The 14,901-nt window shown below is 43.6% G+C and overlaps 1 protein-coding gene across 1 annotated transcript; it reads right to left on the reverse strand.

Annotated features, from left to right (window-relative positions):
• Positions 1-210: 210 nt before the first annotated feature.
• On the reverse strand, positions 211-6,221 carry LOC133451514 (probable G-protein coupled receptor 21). The gene has a single exon (XM_061730633.1). The coding sequence runs from the start codon at positions 5,541-5,543 to the stop codon at positions 4,473-4,475; it is 1,071 nt and encodes a 356-aa protein (XP_061586617.1). The 5' UTR covers positions 5,544-6,221; the 3' UTR covers positions 211-4,472.
• Between the last annotated feature and the right edge of the window lie 8,680 nt (positions 6,222-14,901).

The following is a 14,901-nucleotide window of genomic DNA, read 5'->3' on the forward strand; positions in this document are numbered from 1 at the left end:
GCATCATATCGGCCTAATCTGTGCTACAAACCAGGTGTCTGTATATAAAGTATATATAACAATTAAAAATATAATCAACAGAAGAAAGCCTCTCTCAGATAAAGTTGTTATTTAGGTTATGGTTTAAAGTAATAACTCAGTTTGCTTGAGCATTTGGAAGATTTCCAGCATCAAATGAGTCCAAAACACAGAAAAACAGAACAACCCATTTTTAATCAGACAATCATTTTTTCTATTTACAATTATTTTCAGGGGAGTTTCATAGTTCGGATCACATGCTGATTATCAAACAGCTAAACTGAGGTTACAGGCCTTTCACTCTGATTGTAATTCTGCTGTTATCAGTTTCTGGTACTTCAAACCTTTATTGCACGACTATCGAGCAGCTACTCCATGGTGTCAGCGAGAGAAGTAACAAAAGTGAAAAACGGCTGAATCTGAATACAAACCTCTGACGCTGCAGGACAAAAGATTTATCAACCCGGTAGTGATACTTAGTTTTAGTATTTCACTTCTGGCAGATTTGGATCATGTTCCTTCCATGGGACGGACAGAAGGAGGAGGCTGGAAAGTTTTCCGACACAACCAGACTCATTTAAAAAAGGTCTTCATTTACAAACGGGGGATTGAAAAGCATGAGCCACATTTAGATACATCTTTGCTGAAAAAACTATTGTACCCACAATTACCTTTTGGGTCAAATGGGGTTTAAATATAAACGTGTAACGCGGTGTCAAGGTGGAAAAGTGCAGTTTAAATAAGGGTTTAGGAGGATGACTTTAGATTAGATTGTCCTTTAATGACATGGTTGCACCTGGTTTCTTTCAGATCGTATACAGAGAAAAGGTTTATGAGTAAAGGAGGGCGTGCTGGTCATCAGTAGATACACGAACACAGATAAACATCAGTGTCGATGTCGACGTGCAAAAAACGATCAGAAGAGGTGATGAAGCGCAAAGTGGGAGGGGCCAAACACCCGAGGCGTGATCGGTGATATTTTATTGTTCTTCTTCATGATTTATTTGGCTTATTTGGCTATTTTTTTCCCTTTTTTAATTTTTTTTAAACTGCTCAGCAAAGTTCAGTTTGATCAATAAAATTATCCGCTACTGCTGCTGTGTCATAAATAAATCATGCAGAGTCGTGCTTTCAGACCGGAGGCAGCTGCTTAGATGCTGCACAGCATATTATTTACATATATATTCACACACACACACACACACACACACACACACACACACACACACACACACACACACACACACACACACACAGTATATTATACATATTTTATCATATAGGATATTTTAGGATACGATAGCAGCCTAGCAACCACTTAATCACGGCAACAACAGCAGCATTAGCTATGTGTGCTAGCAGATAGCTGCACATATTTACCGTTGCAGACAGTTCGAAACCATGTGACGTCTCTAGGTTGTCAGTGTCGTGCTGCCACAGCGGACCTAATTTATCACATATGCATATACGTGCCATCGATTAGTTTCAAGTGTTGCTTCACAGCCGAGGTGTTTAGCATGTTGTCTACTGCATGTGGATTTACGCGAGAATGCTCGTGTCCGGGTGGGGCACAGAGTTAAATTATTTACACATTTTAATGTTGCGATAAAACATTAAAACAAGCAGTTAAAATTTCAGTTTTGAAAATAAATAAATAAATATATAAAACACATCCGACTATCCGAGTACATGAACATCCAGATATGAGAATAGTTTTAGGGTGATTGTTGATACAGCTTAAGATGTAAAGCTTGGAGAAGTGACCAGTTATAAATCCAAGTCTGTTGTATATCGCTACAGACTAAAACTACAATGAAAAAGTATAATTTTGCAAATATAGCAAAAAAGAAAAAAACAACAAGATGTATCACACGACTGTACAGGTGTCCAGGTATTCAGGTGGAGCCCTACTGCTCCGTCGGTGTGATGTTTTCGCTAGTGGCCTTGGATCCAGGTTGGGGGGTGGGGGAGTTTTAGGTCCTCGTGGCTCAGCCCTTCAGGACGAGGAGCACCCACTGGGGTGAAAACAGTCCCAACGCCCCTCGGCCCAGTAGTGTAACTGCAGTTCTGATGCATTGCACACTTACAAAGTCAGTAGAGTGTCACTAAATAACTCGCTAGACACAAACAGGGATCCAGACTAAACCAGAATCATGCGCAGAAGATCTCTTAAAAGCACCTTCAACAATAAATGAAGCCCGTGAACAAACATTTGCGGTACAGTACAAGTTCAAAAACACATTCTGAGCACACGACACGTACAGAGAAATAAGCTGAGAGATGAACCACATGTTGGAGGTACGGTGGAAAGTTTCCTCCACATGCAAGTCTCTGAACTAGAATCTGACCTTTGAACTGTGACCTGTGGTAAAGAAAGCATTCATCGCCATTTAGTAATAAATAAATCCTCAAAACATCCTTTAAGGTGAAATTTAAAATATTAAAAGGCCACCAAAGATGTTCGGTCTACTTCTAAGAACCTTGGGCACAAAGTTATGAGCACTGGGTTCATACAGTCTCTTGTGAGTTTTAAATATCTTAAAAATCAAAAAACATTTTGAAATCTCCTATTTTGTAGGTGAAGGCCGTCGCAGCTTTACAAGTTTTTTTGACCTCAATAAAAAATAAATAAATAAAAATCACGTGAAGTGTGTGCATCAGCACTTTTCTGAGCTTTGCGAGTCAACAGGCTTGGCCTAGTTTAGCTGATTCAATTTATTTAACTTAATTTAATCTTATTTATGTAGAATTGAATCAGAAATTGGATCATGTCAAAGAACTTAAATATTGTAGGGTTTTTACTTCGTATAAGGAGAGAGAGGGAAAAAAAGGCTTCAGCTCAGCGTTACTTCTAGTCCATTATCACAGGTCGACCTTGTTATCACGATGCATCTTCAGAAAAAAGTTGGTCGTTTATGCAGCAGAAGAAAGAAAACAGACTTGTTGGAGCTCTTTTCTGGGTTCAACTGTTCATCTTTGTCATAGAGGGTGAATATGCAGAAGCAGCTTCTTTCACCGTTTGGCCACTTTAGCCTTATCTACAAATGTTTTGTTATTTTTTTTCATCCAGGATATTTAGGCCTTGGTGCCATCATATCTTAATCCTAATTCTAATCTTCTTCCATACAAATCGTCAGTCTGGTTTCTCTGGATTTCACTTCGACTTCCATTAAAATATAGACTCAGAAGAAGCTACCTTTGGACACCATCGCATAGACCAACAACCAGTCTCTTCTCACTGTTTACAACAGTTATTGATCTCTCTACTGAACTTTGTGAAGATTCAAAACTTTTCCTTTAACTTCCCCTACTGAAGAATCCAATAAATGAAATAAACTGGAACAGTCCAAAGTACAGCACGTCAGACTTCTGAAATACCACTTTATTTTCAACCCTGCTGGTCTACGACGAATCCGGGGCCAGAAATGCCTCGAGAAGGGCCCAGCTGACCGCCGCTTTAATCGAGATTCTTCAAGTATTTACACAAAGCCAAAAAAGCCACTCATTCTCCGACCTCCTTAAAAGTCTGAGGCCCTCCTCTCCTTCACGCCAGCAACAGTCAGCTGCCGTGGGATTTCAGAGAAACACAAGCAGATTTGTTTTTGAGATTCAGCGAGATGATTAATTTATATAAACCACTGCAAGGCTTGCGAGCGTCGACAAACAGCCCAGAGCCTCGACGGAGAACTTCTGGTAAACCTGAAGACCAAGCAAAACAAGAGGAAATCGCTCCAAATAAATAAAGATTTATTGTCTCCTTGATGAGAATCCAACACTGTCGGCTGAAAAACTTCAGAGAAATCTTTGACAGTAATTCATAAATCAACAGTTTCATGTGAAACCCAGGGGCTGAGTAAGCCCCTTCCTAAGAAAACCCAGCTTCAAACCAGAGAAACTGGTTGAAAAAGCTTCTTTGAAAAACTTTTTCTCACACAAACTGAAAATCACATCATTTAAATGTTTTTGGGGGCTCTCACTTTTCACGGATCCTTTAGGAAGCTGGATTAGAGCCATTTTCAAATGCTCAATCATACCCTGAAAGACACTTTGCAGATTTATCAGTCAGTCAAGAGACCAATATGTTTTTTGCATCTCAGTGGTTTGGACAGTGCAGGTTGAAATGTGCTTTCCTGGGAGTGCTTGAGTAAGTGCAGGCAGAAATACTTGATAAATCCACTAAACTGGCAGAAAATTAATCTTTCTCCAACTTTCTTTACTCCTCGTCTTGGGCTTGAAGCCTTGAAGCAGCATCGCCGTGCCAGTATCCAACAAAGCTCCAGCAGGAACCCGGGAGCCTCCTTTTCCCCTCAAAATCTGCCTCAGAAAGGACCAACAGGCACCCGCGAGGGCGCCTCGCTGTGCTCCATGCAGGGGGGGTCCTGAGACCCAGACGACCTGCATCGTGCCACACAGATTTCAGCAAAGTGACTAAACCACATCCTCCAGGTCAGGTCTCACACTTGGCACCGCGTATCGGTCCGCAGGCTGACGGGCGCCGGGGGCTTCTTGGCTTCTCTGCAGCTGAGGCATGATGGGAACAGCGGGCTGAAGAGGCTGCCGAGACCTTTGCGGAAGACGCTGTTGGAGAGGCTGTAGATGAGGCAGTTGCAGAAACTGTTGCTGATGGCGAGCCACGTGGTGAAGAAGGACGCCACCATGTGGCGATACAGCCCGGCGCTCTCCAGCAGGAAGTACAGGATGTACGGCATCCACAGCACGTAGAAGACGCTGGTGATGCGGAACAGCACCATGGCGTAGCGTTTGTCGGTGCAGCCGTCGCAGCGCTCCCCCCGCTCGCCTTTGCTGGCGTCCGTCTGCGAGCTGAAGCGGGCCTGGCGCTGGGTGATCTCCCGCGTATGCTGCCGGCAGATGCGGAATATACTTCCGTAGGTGAAGCAGACGGTGAGTGCGGCCGGCGCGTACAGCAGCAGCACGATGAAGCTGCTGAAGCCGGGGTTGGTCTTCCACGAGTCGGCGCACCACTCAAATATGTCCCCGTGGTACCCCGGCTTCCCCCAGCCAAAGAAGGAAGGCAGGAAGATCAGGGCGGAGTACACCCAGATCAGCACGATGCACGCCCTCAGCCGGCACGGCGTCACCAGCGTGGCGTAGGACAGCGGGCGGGTGATGGCGATGTAGCGGTCCACGCTGATGCACGCCAGCGACGCCATGGACACGCTCTTCAGCACAGAGACCATGTAGCCGAACACCTTGCAGGTGACCTCCTCGTTCAGGCCGCGGAGGCGGTGCAGCAGGGACAGGGAGGGCGCCAGGCAGCTGACGCCCACCAGCAGGTCGGCGTAGGCCATGGTCTGGATGAAGTGGCTGGTGGTGTGGTGGTGCAGTAGCGGAGCGCAGTGGAACACGAAGATGACCACCAGGTTTCCCACGATGATGAGCACGGTGAGGAATAGGATGACGGCCACCTCCAGCATGCAGGTGTCCAGGCGGTGCGAGTAACCCGCAGCGCCCAGCAGGCAGAACAGGGCAGAACCGCTTTGGTTGGCATCGGAGGAAGAGTTCATGTTTGGAGGGAGCGGCGTCAGCTCGCCGCAGCCATCATCCCGTCGTCCAAGTCTCTGGAGTCGTTCGCCCCGGCCGCTGCTCCCAAAACAAGGCAAGCTTCCTGTCCTCCTCAAACGGGCATCTTTACACGCTCCGCGGCCCGGGGGCTCTTCCTTAAGGTAGCGCTACTCCATGGAGAGGACGAAAGCAGCCCTGCTGCTGAAATATGTCCACACGTGCAACTGAGATGAGCAAATATGGATCATTTAAAAATGCCCACCACGGAGCCGGAGATCCCAGTCTGATGCCGCAGCTTTTTTAGCACACCCCCCCTCCCTCGTCCACAAATCCTGAGGTAAGCACTCTTCCCCGGCGCGCAGCCACCAAAAAACAACAGCCATCCACTTTCCCTCCTCAAGTGCCGGCAGAGCAAAAGAGAGAGAGAGAGAGAGGAAAACAAATGCAGCAGTTATCACTTCTCCGCGCCGATGGCTCGCTCTGCAAACGCGGTCCAGGAGATCCGGCAGATGGACGTGTTCGGGCTGTTTGGAGACGTGAGACGCATGTCTGTGGACTCGGAGCAGGACTCCTGCAGACGGACGGGTCCAGAAGTGATGGGTGTCGTCGCCGGGAGCTCTTCCCCGCGGAGCGAGCTGGCTCGCCTCCAGCCTGGATGTGCAGCGATGAATCTGTGTGTGTGAGTGTGTGTCGGAGAGAGAGAGAGAGAGAGAGAGGTGGACCGCGGACTGCCTCTTCTCTCTGCTGTGATGATGCAGCGCTGCCAAAGGTACTTTCCACCGCCCCCCACCCCCCTGCACACTTGCTCTCTCTCTCTCTCCCTCTCTCTCACACACACCATTTGGTGCTCCTTCCTCTCCTCTCACACACATTTTCTCTTTCACACACTCCTTTTTACCCCCTTCTTCCTTGAATATTTTACTTCTCCCATAGTGCGTTTCCTTGTTCCCGCAGCTACGGTGTCATCGCTGCAGGAAAGCCATTTCAAATTAAACTGGCGTCCCAAAATGACCCAAAACGTTCAGACATTTACGCTGAATAACATAAAAGGATAGCAGATAAGAAATATAAATCATGTAATACAATATACAGTATATAAAGAGATGCGTTCCCAGTTGAATGAAGCATTTCAGGAACCATCAAAGAATATTTAAAAGCAGGTTTCCAGATGAGCTTGAAGGGCAAAGTGGAAGAATGGCAATGAAAGCTTAGAAAATATACAAAACAGCAATGCTCTGGGAGATTCTACCATAAAATACATCGAGATAATTAATTAATATGCCCTTTAACTGGTGAGAGGTGCCAGGATTAGGTATAAAAGAGAGTCCAACAAGAGCCTGAGCTCACTTCATACGTGGTGCCTTTACTTCATCTCGCTGTCAAATGACAGCAACTGCACACTATTCCTTTCTACTATGTTAGTATAACACACTATTTATTATACTGTACTTACATTTATAGTACATTTATTCAGTTTACAGTACACTTGTTCAGTTTCAGTTTCTTTTTTACTGTATTTTTTATTTTTCATACTTATAATTTATATTTATCGTTTATTTAGTCTGAGTTCATGTTTTCAGACTTTGAGCTGCTGTAGCACACGAATTTCCCCTCTGGGGATCAATAAAGGACTATCTTATCTCAACTTATCAAATGCCAAAAAGCAGAACAGCTTTCGTTCTGCTTCTGTGTCATCCAGGTCTGACCCGGGAAGTCGTAACAGAGGCGAACCAACCGCTCAGCAGGGCTGGCAGGGACGGCTGCAGATGTCCCAGAGAAGATTAAGGTCTGGGGTCAACATGAAGTTTGACCTTCACGTCTGTTCGTGTGCACAAGCAGTGGCGTTTTGCATGTTTCAGTCCTAAGTGGGCGTGGTACCGGTCATGTTGTTTTTGTTAGCCTGTTTCAATTTTAGTCTAGTCTTTGGGTCAAGCTATCATTTTAGTTTTTATCAGTTTTAGTCACGTTCATTATCCTTTTAGTCATGTCAAGTTTCAGTCGACTAAAAGTGTGAGCATTTTAGTCTTATTTTATTCAGAATTGTCCAGGACCATTTTAGTCTCGTTTTAGTCAAAGATTGTATTTAGCCAAACCCATTTTACAATTCAAAACAAGGTTATCTTATTATTATATTATTGTTTCCTTATAGACTCAAGAATACATTCATTCCAGATACAGAAGACTCTAATTTGAGTTTACAACATATTTATTTTCCGCATTTCTCCCCATCTTTGTCTTTTTCAACGACAAATTGGGTTTTCTTTTCCACGTCTATGTAGGAAAGTGTATCCAAAGATGGTCTCTTCTTCTTCTCCCAGCCCCAGAGAAGATCCCCGCGTGGCCGGCCATCGGTCCCTTTCTCTTTTTGACTTTGTTTTTAATTGACGTGAACCTAGAGCTCTGCGTTAACGGCATCAGCCTCTAACCTGCAGCTGCATCTTCTGGATCTGATTCCCCGCGGGCCGTGACTGGGATTGAGGACGTGACGTCACCCAGCAGCAGCCACCAAACAACTTAAAACATGGATATTAAGGATCTTTGTTAGAACATTTTGTCTCGGTCAACGAAAATGAAGACACATTTTAGCAGAGTTTTTATTTTGTAATCTACATTTTAGTCTTGTTTTAATTAGTCTACAATATTGCATTACATATTTAATTATCGTTATCGTCACATGACCTGCATTTTCATTGCGTCTCGTCTCGTTTTCCTCACGTGATAAAAGGTTTGTTGACAACGATATTTAGTCATAATTTTCGGTACCAGAGGTCAAACATACACCCGTACACATCAAGGAAATACTGCTGGAACAGGATTTTCTTTTCTCTTCATTGAAATATATCAAGCAAATCATGGGGTATAAAAAGTAGCAACGAAAATTACAAAAAGAAAAACAACAAAATTTAATCCGTAGCTTGAGAAGGAGACAGTATCAGGGGGTCTCGTTACTGCATGCAAACCTTTCAATCCATCGACTGACAATCCACCTTCAGGCAAGACTCAAGGGGTTGACTCCTAATTACTTCATATTTGCTTTTTATTTGGAAATACAAATGTTTTCCAGTGAAAAGTAGAGATGAGGTTGGATGTTCCAGACACCAGGCCCCTCTCCCTACCGTTGACCATCTGACACTTTCTTTTTGATAATCGGCTGTTTCAGATGCCGTCTATACGTGCCGAATCCGATATGGAGCTTTTGATTTCTGATAACTACAACAGGAAAACCTTCTTGTTATCGCTCGGTAATCGCTTCTTTATCACGAGAAAATTAGATTTCTTATCTCATGACAATGAGATAATTAATGGTAATCTCCAGACCAGAGCATTGCAGAGTAATTTCATGGCCGAGCCACAGTGCCGATGGCAAGAAAAGGGAAAACTATGTGGGCTTCATTTACTGAGCCAGACAAACAAGTGCCTGGTGGCAGGACATGTACCCGGTAAATAGGAATGTCCAGTTGTGCAGGCAGGGCGCCAGAACTGCAGCGATCTTCCAATGTGCAGCCGCCTAATTACAAGAACAACAAAAGTAATCCAGGAAGAGCAGCACCGATTAGATTCAAGCTGCAAACAAGCAAACCTGTTGATACTCATGAGCTTGAAGCCTAAACACGTGTCCCTCCGTGATCCATTCAGATTCGAGGGGAGCAATTATCCATCTTACTTAATTTTAATTAAATTTTGTTCTTGCTTTTTACAGCAAGTTTGATTACAGACATTTTCTTCTTTATTTCAGCATTGTGTGATGTTCCCATCCTGCTGGTTTACAGTCCCAGTCACACACTTCCAATCAATATATTGTTTTTACTACGCAAACAGGTGAAAATACCACAAAATAAGATATTTTTCCTGGCCTCTTGTTTGGATGAGCATTTTGAATAAATACTTGTTTGGATGAGCATTTTGAATAAATACTCATTATCATATTCAAATTGTTCTCCTAGCAGGACCAGACAGGGTGGAGTATCATGCTCATGACTGTGCGTTTAATTTCATGTTGATTGGGATGTTCAAAGGAAACATCTGTGGATTTGAGGGTATGTATAAGTTTTGAACATCTGAAAGCTGAGCAAGGATTTATGATGAAATCCAAGAAACGTTTGAACATGAGGCCCCAGATGTGTTGTTTTAACAGCACTGTAAAGTAAGTATACGCCACAGCGAGAACATCTCTCCCTCGCAGGCTGTCGGCAGGAAACAGAATCACCATTCAGACACCAACAGCTCGTGATGTAGAATATTCTAGGAAATGTGAAGACCCGAAGCCAGAGCAGCTGTTACAAATAAGTTAAATAACAACAAATTTGTTATTCAAAACAATCATTTAAAACATTAGGAGACATCAATAGTCCCATTCTAGAAGAAACAAATGATAATTTGTTGCATAATGTAGCTCATTTTCAAACTATAACATTACACAAAACCAAAATGGGCTCCATTATATTGCATGATGAATGTAGAAAAAGGCAAGAACTTTTCAAATAACAGCAACGTTACTTTGATCAACTTTCATTGATCAGGGCCAGAGGACACAATGACTACGTTTACATGCAGTCAAAATTTGGGTTATTGCTAACATTCCGTTTACTGAAACATTCGGAATATTCCGTTTACATGGCTGAGCAAACAGGGTTATCCCTGTATACATGGTAATTAATCATTCGGGATATCCTGATCAAACCAGCGACGCGCGGAGAACGTGATGACGCAATTAGCGTAATTTACGCTTCTTCTTCCTGTATCCAAATTGATGACTGAGGGGGAACAGTTTCACCAAGAGTGGAAGGCAGAGTGGAAGGCAGCGCCGGACAAGTTAAGCCACAGTTTGCAGATGGATTGTTGATGCGTGGGCTAACGTGTCTGCTGGGACTATTTTGCGAGCTTTCGCAAAAGCCGGAATTTCCGAGGCGCCGCATGGCACGGAAAGTGACTCCGACAGCGAAGAAATTCGGACTGGCACAGCTGATTTAGCAGAGCTCTTTAATGCAGAAACAGAGGATGAGGACTTTGATGGGTTTGATTCATGTAAAAACTGAAATAAAGTACAATCAAACAAAGTTTTGCTCCCACTCTATTTTTAAGTACGCACACTTGTGTGCTTGTGTGTGTGTTCCGCGGTGCGCGTGTGTGTCGTAAGTGTGTAGACGGCGCCTTTACGGTTGGTGCGCCGTGTGTGTGTGTTTTAAATACAGAAATGACACACAAAAATGAGGGTACGCCTTTCCACACAGCACGCCGAATGGTCGCGAAAATACAGTATTTATATATGAAATGTCAGAATAGGTCATTTTTTGACGACACCCCTGAAACAGTCAGACGACACTCCAGGGTGCCGCGACACCCCGGTCGAGAAAGGCTGGTTTAGAAGTACATCCTGGACTCAAAAGACCAGGATTCCTTGCAAACAGAGAATGCGCAGAAAACAAATTCATGTTCCGTTTGATGGATATATTCCATTTGGCGATTATTTTTTTTTTTTTAACAGCTTGTGCTTTATATTATTTTACTTCTTTTCTTATTCTTACCTATTTGTCATTATGTCTTGCCGCTTTTAATGTCAATGTAAAGCACTTTGAATTACCTTGTGTTGAATTGTGCTATATAAATAAATTTGCCTTGCCTTGCCTTGCCTATATGACCGAATATTTGGGTTTTAAAAGGAGTAACCCAGGGGTAATATTCGGGTTTTTAAAAACCGGAATATGAGCAAATTCGGGTTATTCAAAGTGTTTACATGGCCGTGCAAATTCGGGTTATTGCCAATATTCGGGTTTTAAAAGGGTTATTGAGTGCATGTAAACGTAGTCAATGTTGTTTGGTGTCCATCCAGTCCAACGTCAACAAGAACCGAGCAGCCAAGAAGCTCATTTATTCCCATGTAGACCTTTTGAATACACTGAAATCAAAACATGGAATTGGCCATTAAATATCTCTGCTGCTCTGATACGCAGCAAATAACACAGCTGAGGTGTAGTTATATTTATATTATTGTCAGCTTTTAGATTGATTCTTTTCAAATAAATAAGATAAATAAAAAAGAAGCCATATTTTCACATATGGATTGAAACAAGCGTGTGAGGAGGAAGACTTGGAGGAAGAGAGGGTGTGCTACATGTACGGAGCAACTTCAACAGCAGCCAGGCTTTCATGGCGTTTGGCAACTCCATCCATCCATCATCCATAACACAGGATTTGTCCTGAGAGAAATGCACGGCGGTGCCACAGTCAAACCTTCATGCAACTTTAGCCTTCCAACTTAGCCTTGTTTGTTTTTTTCTCATGAACAGATAATGGTGTTTCCAAAAAATTATGATCTAGGTGCATCGGCCGTTTGAAAATGCACGTGTGGCTCTCAACGACTCTTAAAAACTAGACTCCGATCACACAAAGCTGAACAACAGTGCAGGGTTCATCGACCTGGTGAATGTGTCTGACAGCACCCTGATTATGTGGACCATGACGTTGAAATACGGTGAAAGAGATACAGTTTACAAACACACTGATGCACGGCTTCTTGATGTTTCCCTAAAGTTACGTGACATCATGTTTTTATTTTTACAGACATCTGAAATGACTGCCTTCTTTCAAAAGTGAGTTCATGAGCGTCAACACGTCAAGAGGTGAAATCGTGCAAAGACTGGACCAAATGATCTAATTTCAGAGCCTGTCAAATCATATTAATTAATGAAATACATTTCTTTTATGGTCATAAGATGCTTGTGAAGATCAGAGTGAAGATCAGACTGAAAGTTTAGACTAAGTTTAGACTAAATGATTTTAACGTTTTATTCATATTTCCAGATATTAAAACACACACAAAAAGGGCTTTGAGCCATGTCGGTTGGTTCAGACTCAGTGACGGAGGCATGATTTTTGACGACAGCGTGATTTGATCATGAAAGGAATCTGTTATGGATTTTTATTCAACAATATAACCTGAATTTCTGTAAATAAATTTCTCCAGGGCGGGTTTGAGTTCAGAGCAAGTTACCCTGGTAATCTAGCCAGGTTAACCCCTGCAAGGCAGTAAGGCTCGGGTCAAATTGACCCAAGCCAGAGCCGAGGCCTCAGTTCCTCAGAGGGCTTTGGCTATCCTTTAGCGCCTCGCAAGGTTTAAAGGAAAGCTACCTGCGTAATATGGGAGATCCTGACTCAAGCAACAGTGGAAATCATGGCAGAGGTGATTTAGAGAGTCAGTAGGGTAATAACGGAGAGAAGAAGAAAAAAAGAGGGAGAATCTTGGACAATGTTGTAAAAGTGACCTCCACACATATAGGGGTCCAGCTGAGAAAAAAGGGCAAGATTTTCTTTTTGTTTTGATCCAAATTTCACCTTAAAAAAAGGTGATTGATGCAGCTTCCAAGCACCAACCATCTAACGTTCGGGTTCCTTCGTCCATTGTTTGGCAACAGAAACAATTTGGCAGTATGGCAGCTGTGAAGGTCTACCTTAGCTGGAGACCCTGCATAGTTGCCTGGCATTAAAGTTGCTTTCGTCAAGGAAAATCATGACTAAATATCGTCGTCAACGAACCTTAATCACCTGAGGAAACAGAGACGAGACGCAACGGAAATGCTGGTCATGTGAGGATAACAATAATTAATTAAAGCTGCAAGCAGCGATGAACGGGCCCTCGCACTCACGGCCACCGCCCCCCATAAGCATATCAGAAACGACACCAGCCACGACTTCCTATGTCAAACCATTCAAAAGTTATAGCAGAAAAAAGGGACAACCAATCAGAAGAAGGGGGGGGGGGGCTAATTCAGGCCAATGAAGGTCAAGGACTCCATACAGAATCTGATGACACCACCCACGACTCTCTATGTCAAACCATTCAAAAGTTATAGCAGAAAATCGGGACAACCAATCAGAAGAAGGGGTGGGGCTAATTCAGGCCAATGAAGGTCAAGGACTCCATACAGAATCTGATGACACCACCCACGACTCTTTATGTCAAACCATTCAAAAGTTATGGCAGAGAAAAGTATTCTAGGGGGCGCTGTTGAGCCGTTAGGCCACGCCCATTAATGTAAACCATGAAATATCAAATTTATCACCAGACCTGGCTTGCATGCAAAATTTGGTGACTTTTTGAGAACTATCAAATATGGACCAATCAGATGAAGGGGGGCACGCTTTTTGGCGTCTAGCGTCGCCACGGTAACACTTTTGAAAGAGAAAAGTAATGCGCGTAGTCGCAAGATGAAGACGCACATTTTGATGTATAACACACCTGGTTGCACGTTACGGTTCGGGCCGTATTAATTGCCGAAAGAATGGCATAAATTGCACCAAAATTACACAATTAATTCAAAATGGCCGACTTCCTGTTCGGTTTTGGCCATGGCGCCAAGAGACTTTTCTTTAAGTTGCGATATGATGCAGGTGTGTACCGATTTTCGTGCATGTACGTCAAACCGTATTGTGGGGCTTGAGGCACAAAGTTTTCCGGGGGGCGCTGTTGAGCCATTTTGCCACGCCCATTAATACAAACCATGAAATATCAAATTTATCGCCAGGCCTGCCTTGCATGCAAAATTTGGTGACTTTTGGGGAACTATCAAATATGGACCAATCAGATGAAGGGGGGCGCGCTTTTTGGCATCTAGTGTCGCCACGGTAACACTTTTGAAAGAGAAAAGTAATGCGCGTAGTCGCAGGATGGAGACGCACATTTTGATGTATAACACACCTGGGTGCACGTTACGGTTCGGGCCGTATTAATTCTTGAAGGAATGGCTCATATTGCTCCAAAATTACGCGATTAATTCAGAATGTTCAAAATGGCCGACTTCCTGTTCGGTTTCGGCCATGGCGCCAAGAGACTTTTCTTTAAGTTGCGACATGATACAGGAGTGTACCAATTTTCGTTCATGTACGTCAAACCGTATTATGGGGCTTGAGGCACAAAGTTTTTTCTGTCTGAACCAACCAGATGAAGGGTGGGCGAGCTTTTTGGCGTCTAGCGTCGCCACGGTAACGCTTTTGAAAGAGAAAAGTAATGCGTGTTGTCGCAGGATGGAGACGCACGTTTTGATGTATAACACACTTGGGGGCACGTTACGGTTCGGGCCGTATTAACTGCCGAAGGAATGGCATAAATTGCGCCAAAGTGACACGATTAATTCAAAATGGCTGACTTCCTGTTCGGTTTCGGCCATGTCGCCAAGAGACTTTTCTTTAAGTTGTGTACTGATACAGGTGTGTAGCGATTTTCGTGCATGTACGTCAAACCGTATTGTGGGGCTTGAGGCACAAAGTTTTCCGGGGGGCGCTGTTGAGCCATTTTGCCACGCCCATTAATGTAAACCATTAAATATCAAATTTTTCGCCAGGCCTGACTTGCATGCAAAATTT

This window comes from Cololabis saira, chromosome 9 (genome assembly GCF_033807715.1).
Source record: "Cololabis saira isolate AMF1-May2022 chromosome 9, fColSai1.1, whole genome shotgun sequence".
NCBI lineage: Eukaryota > Metazoa > Chordata > Actinopteri > Beloniformes > Belonidae > Cololabis > Cololabis saira.

What these genes read in the sequence shown, in the direction of transcription:
- LOC133451514 (XM_061730633.1), bottom strand. Translation starts at nt 5,543, where the DNA reads ATGAACTCTTCCTCCGATGCCAACCAAAGCGGTTCTGCCCTGTTCTGC.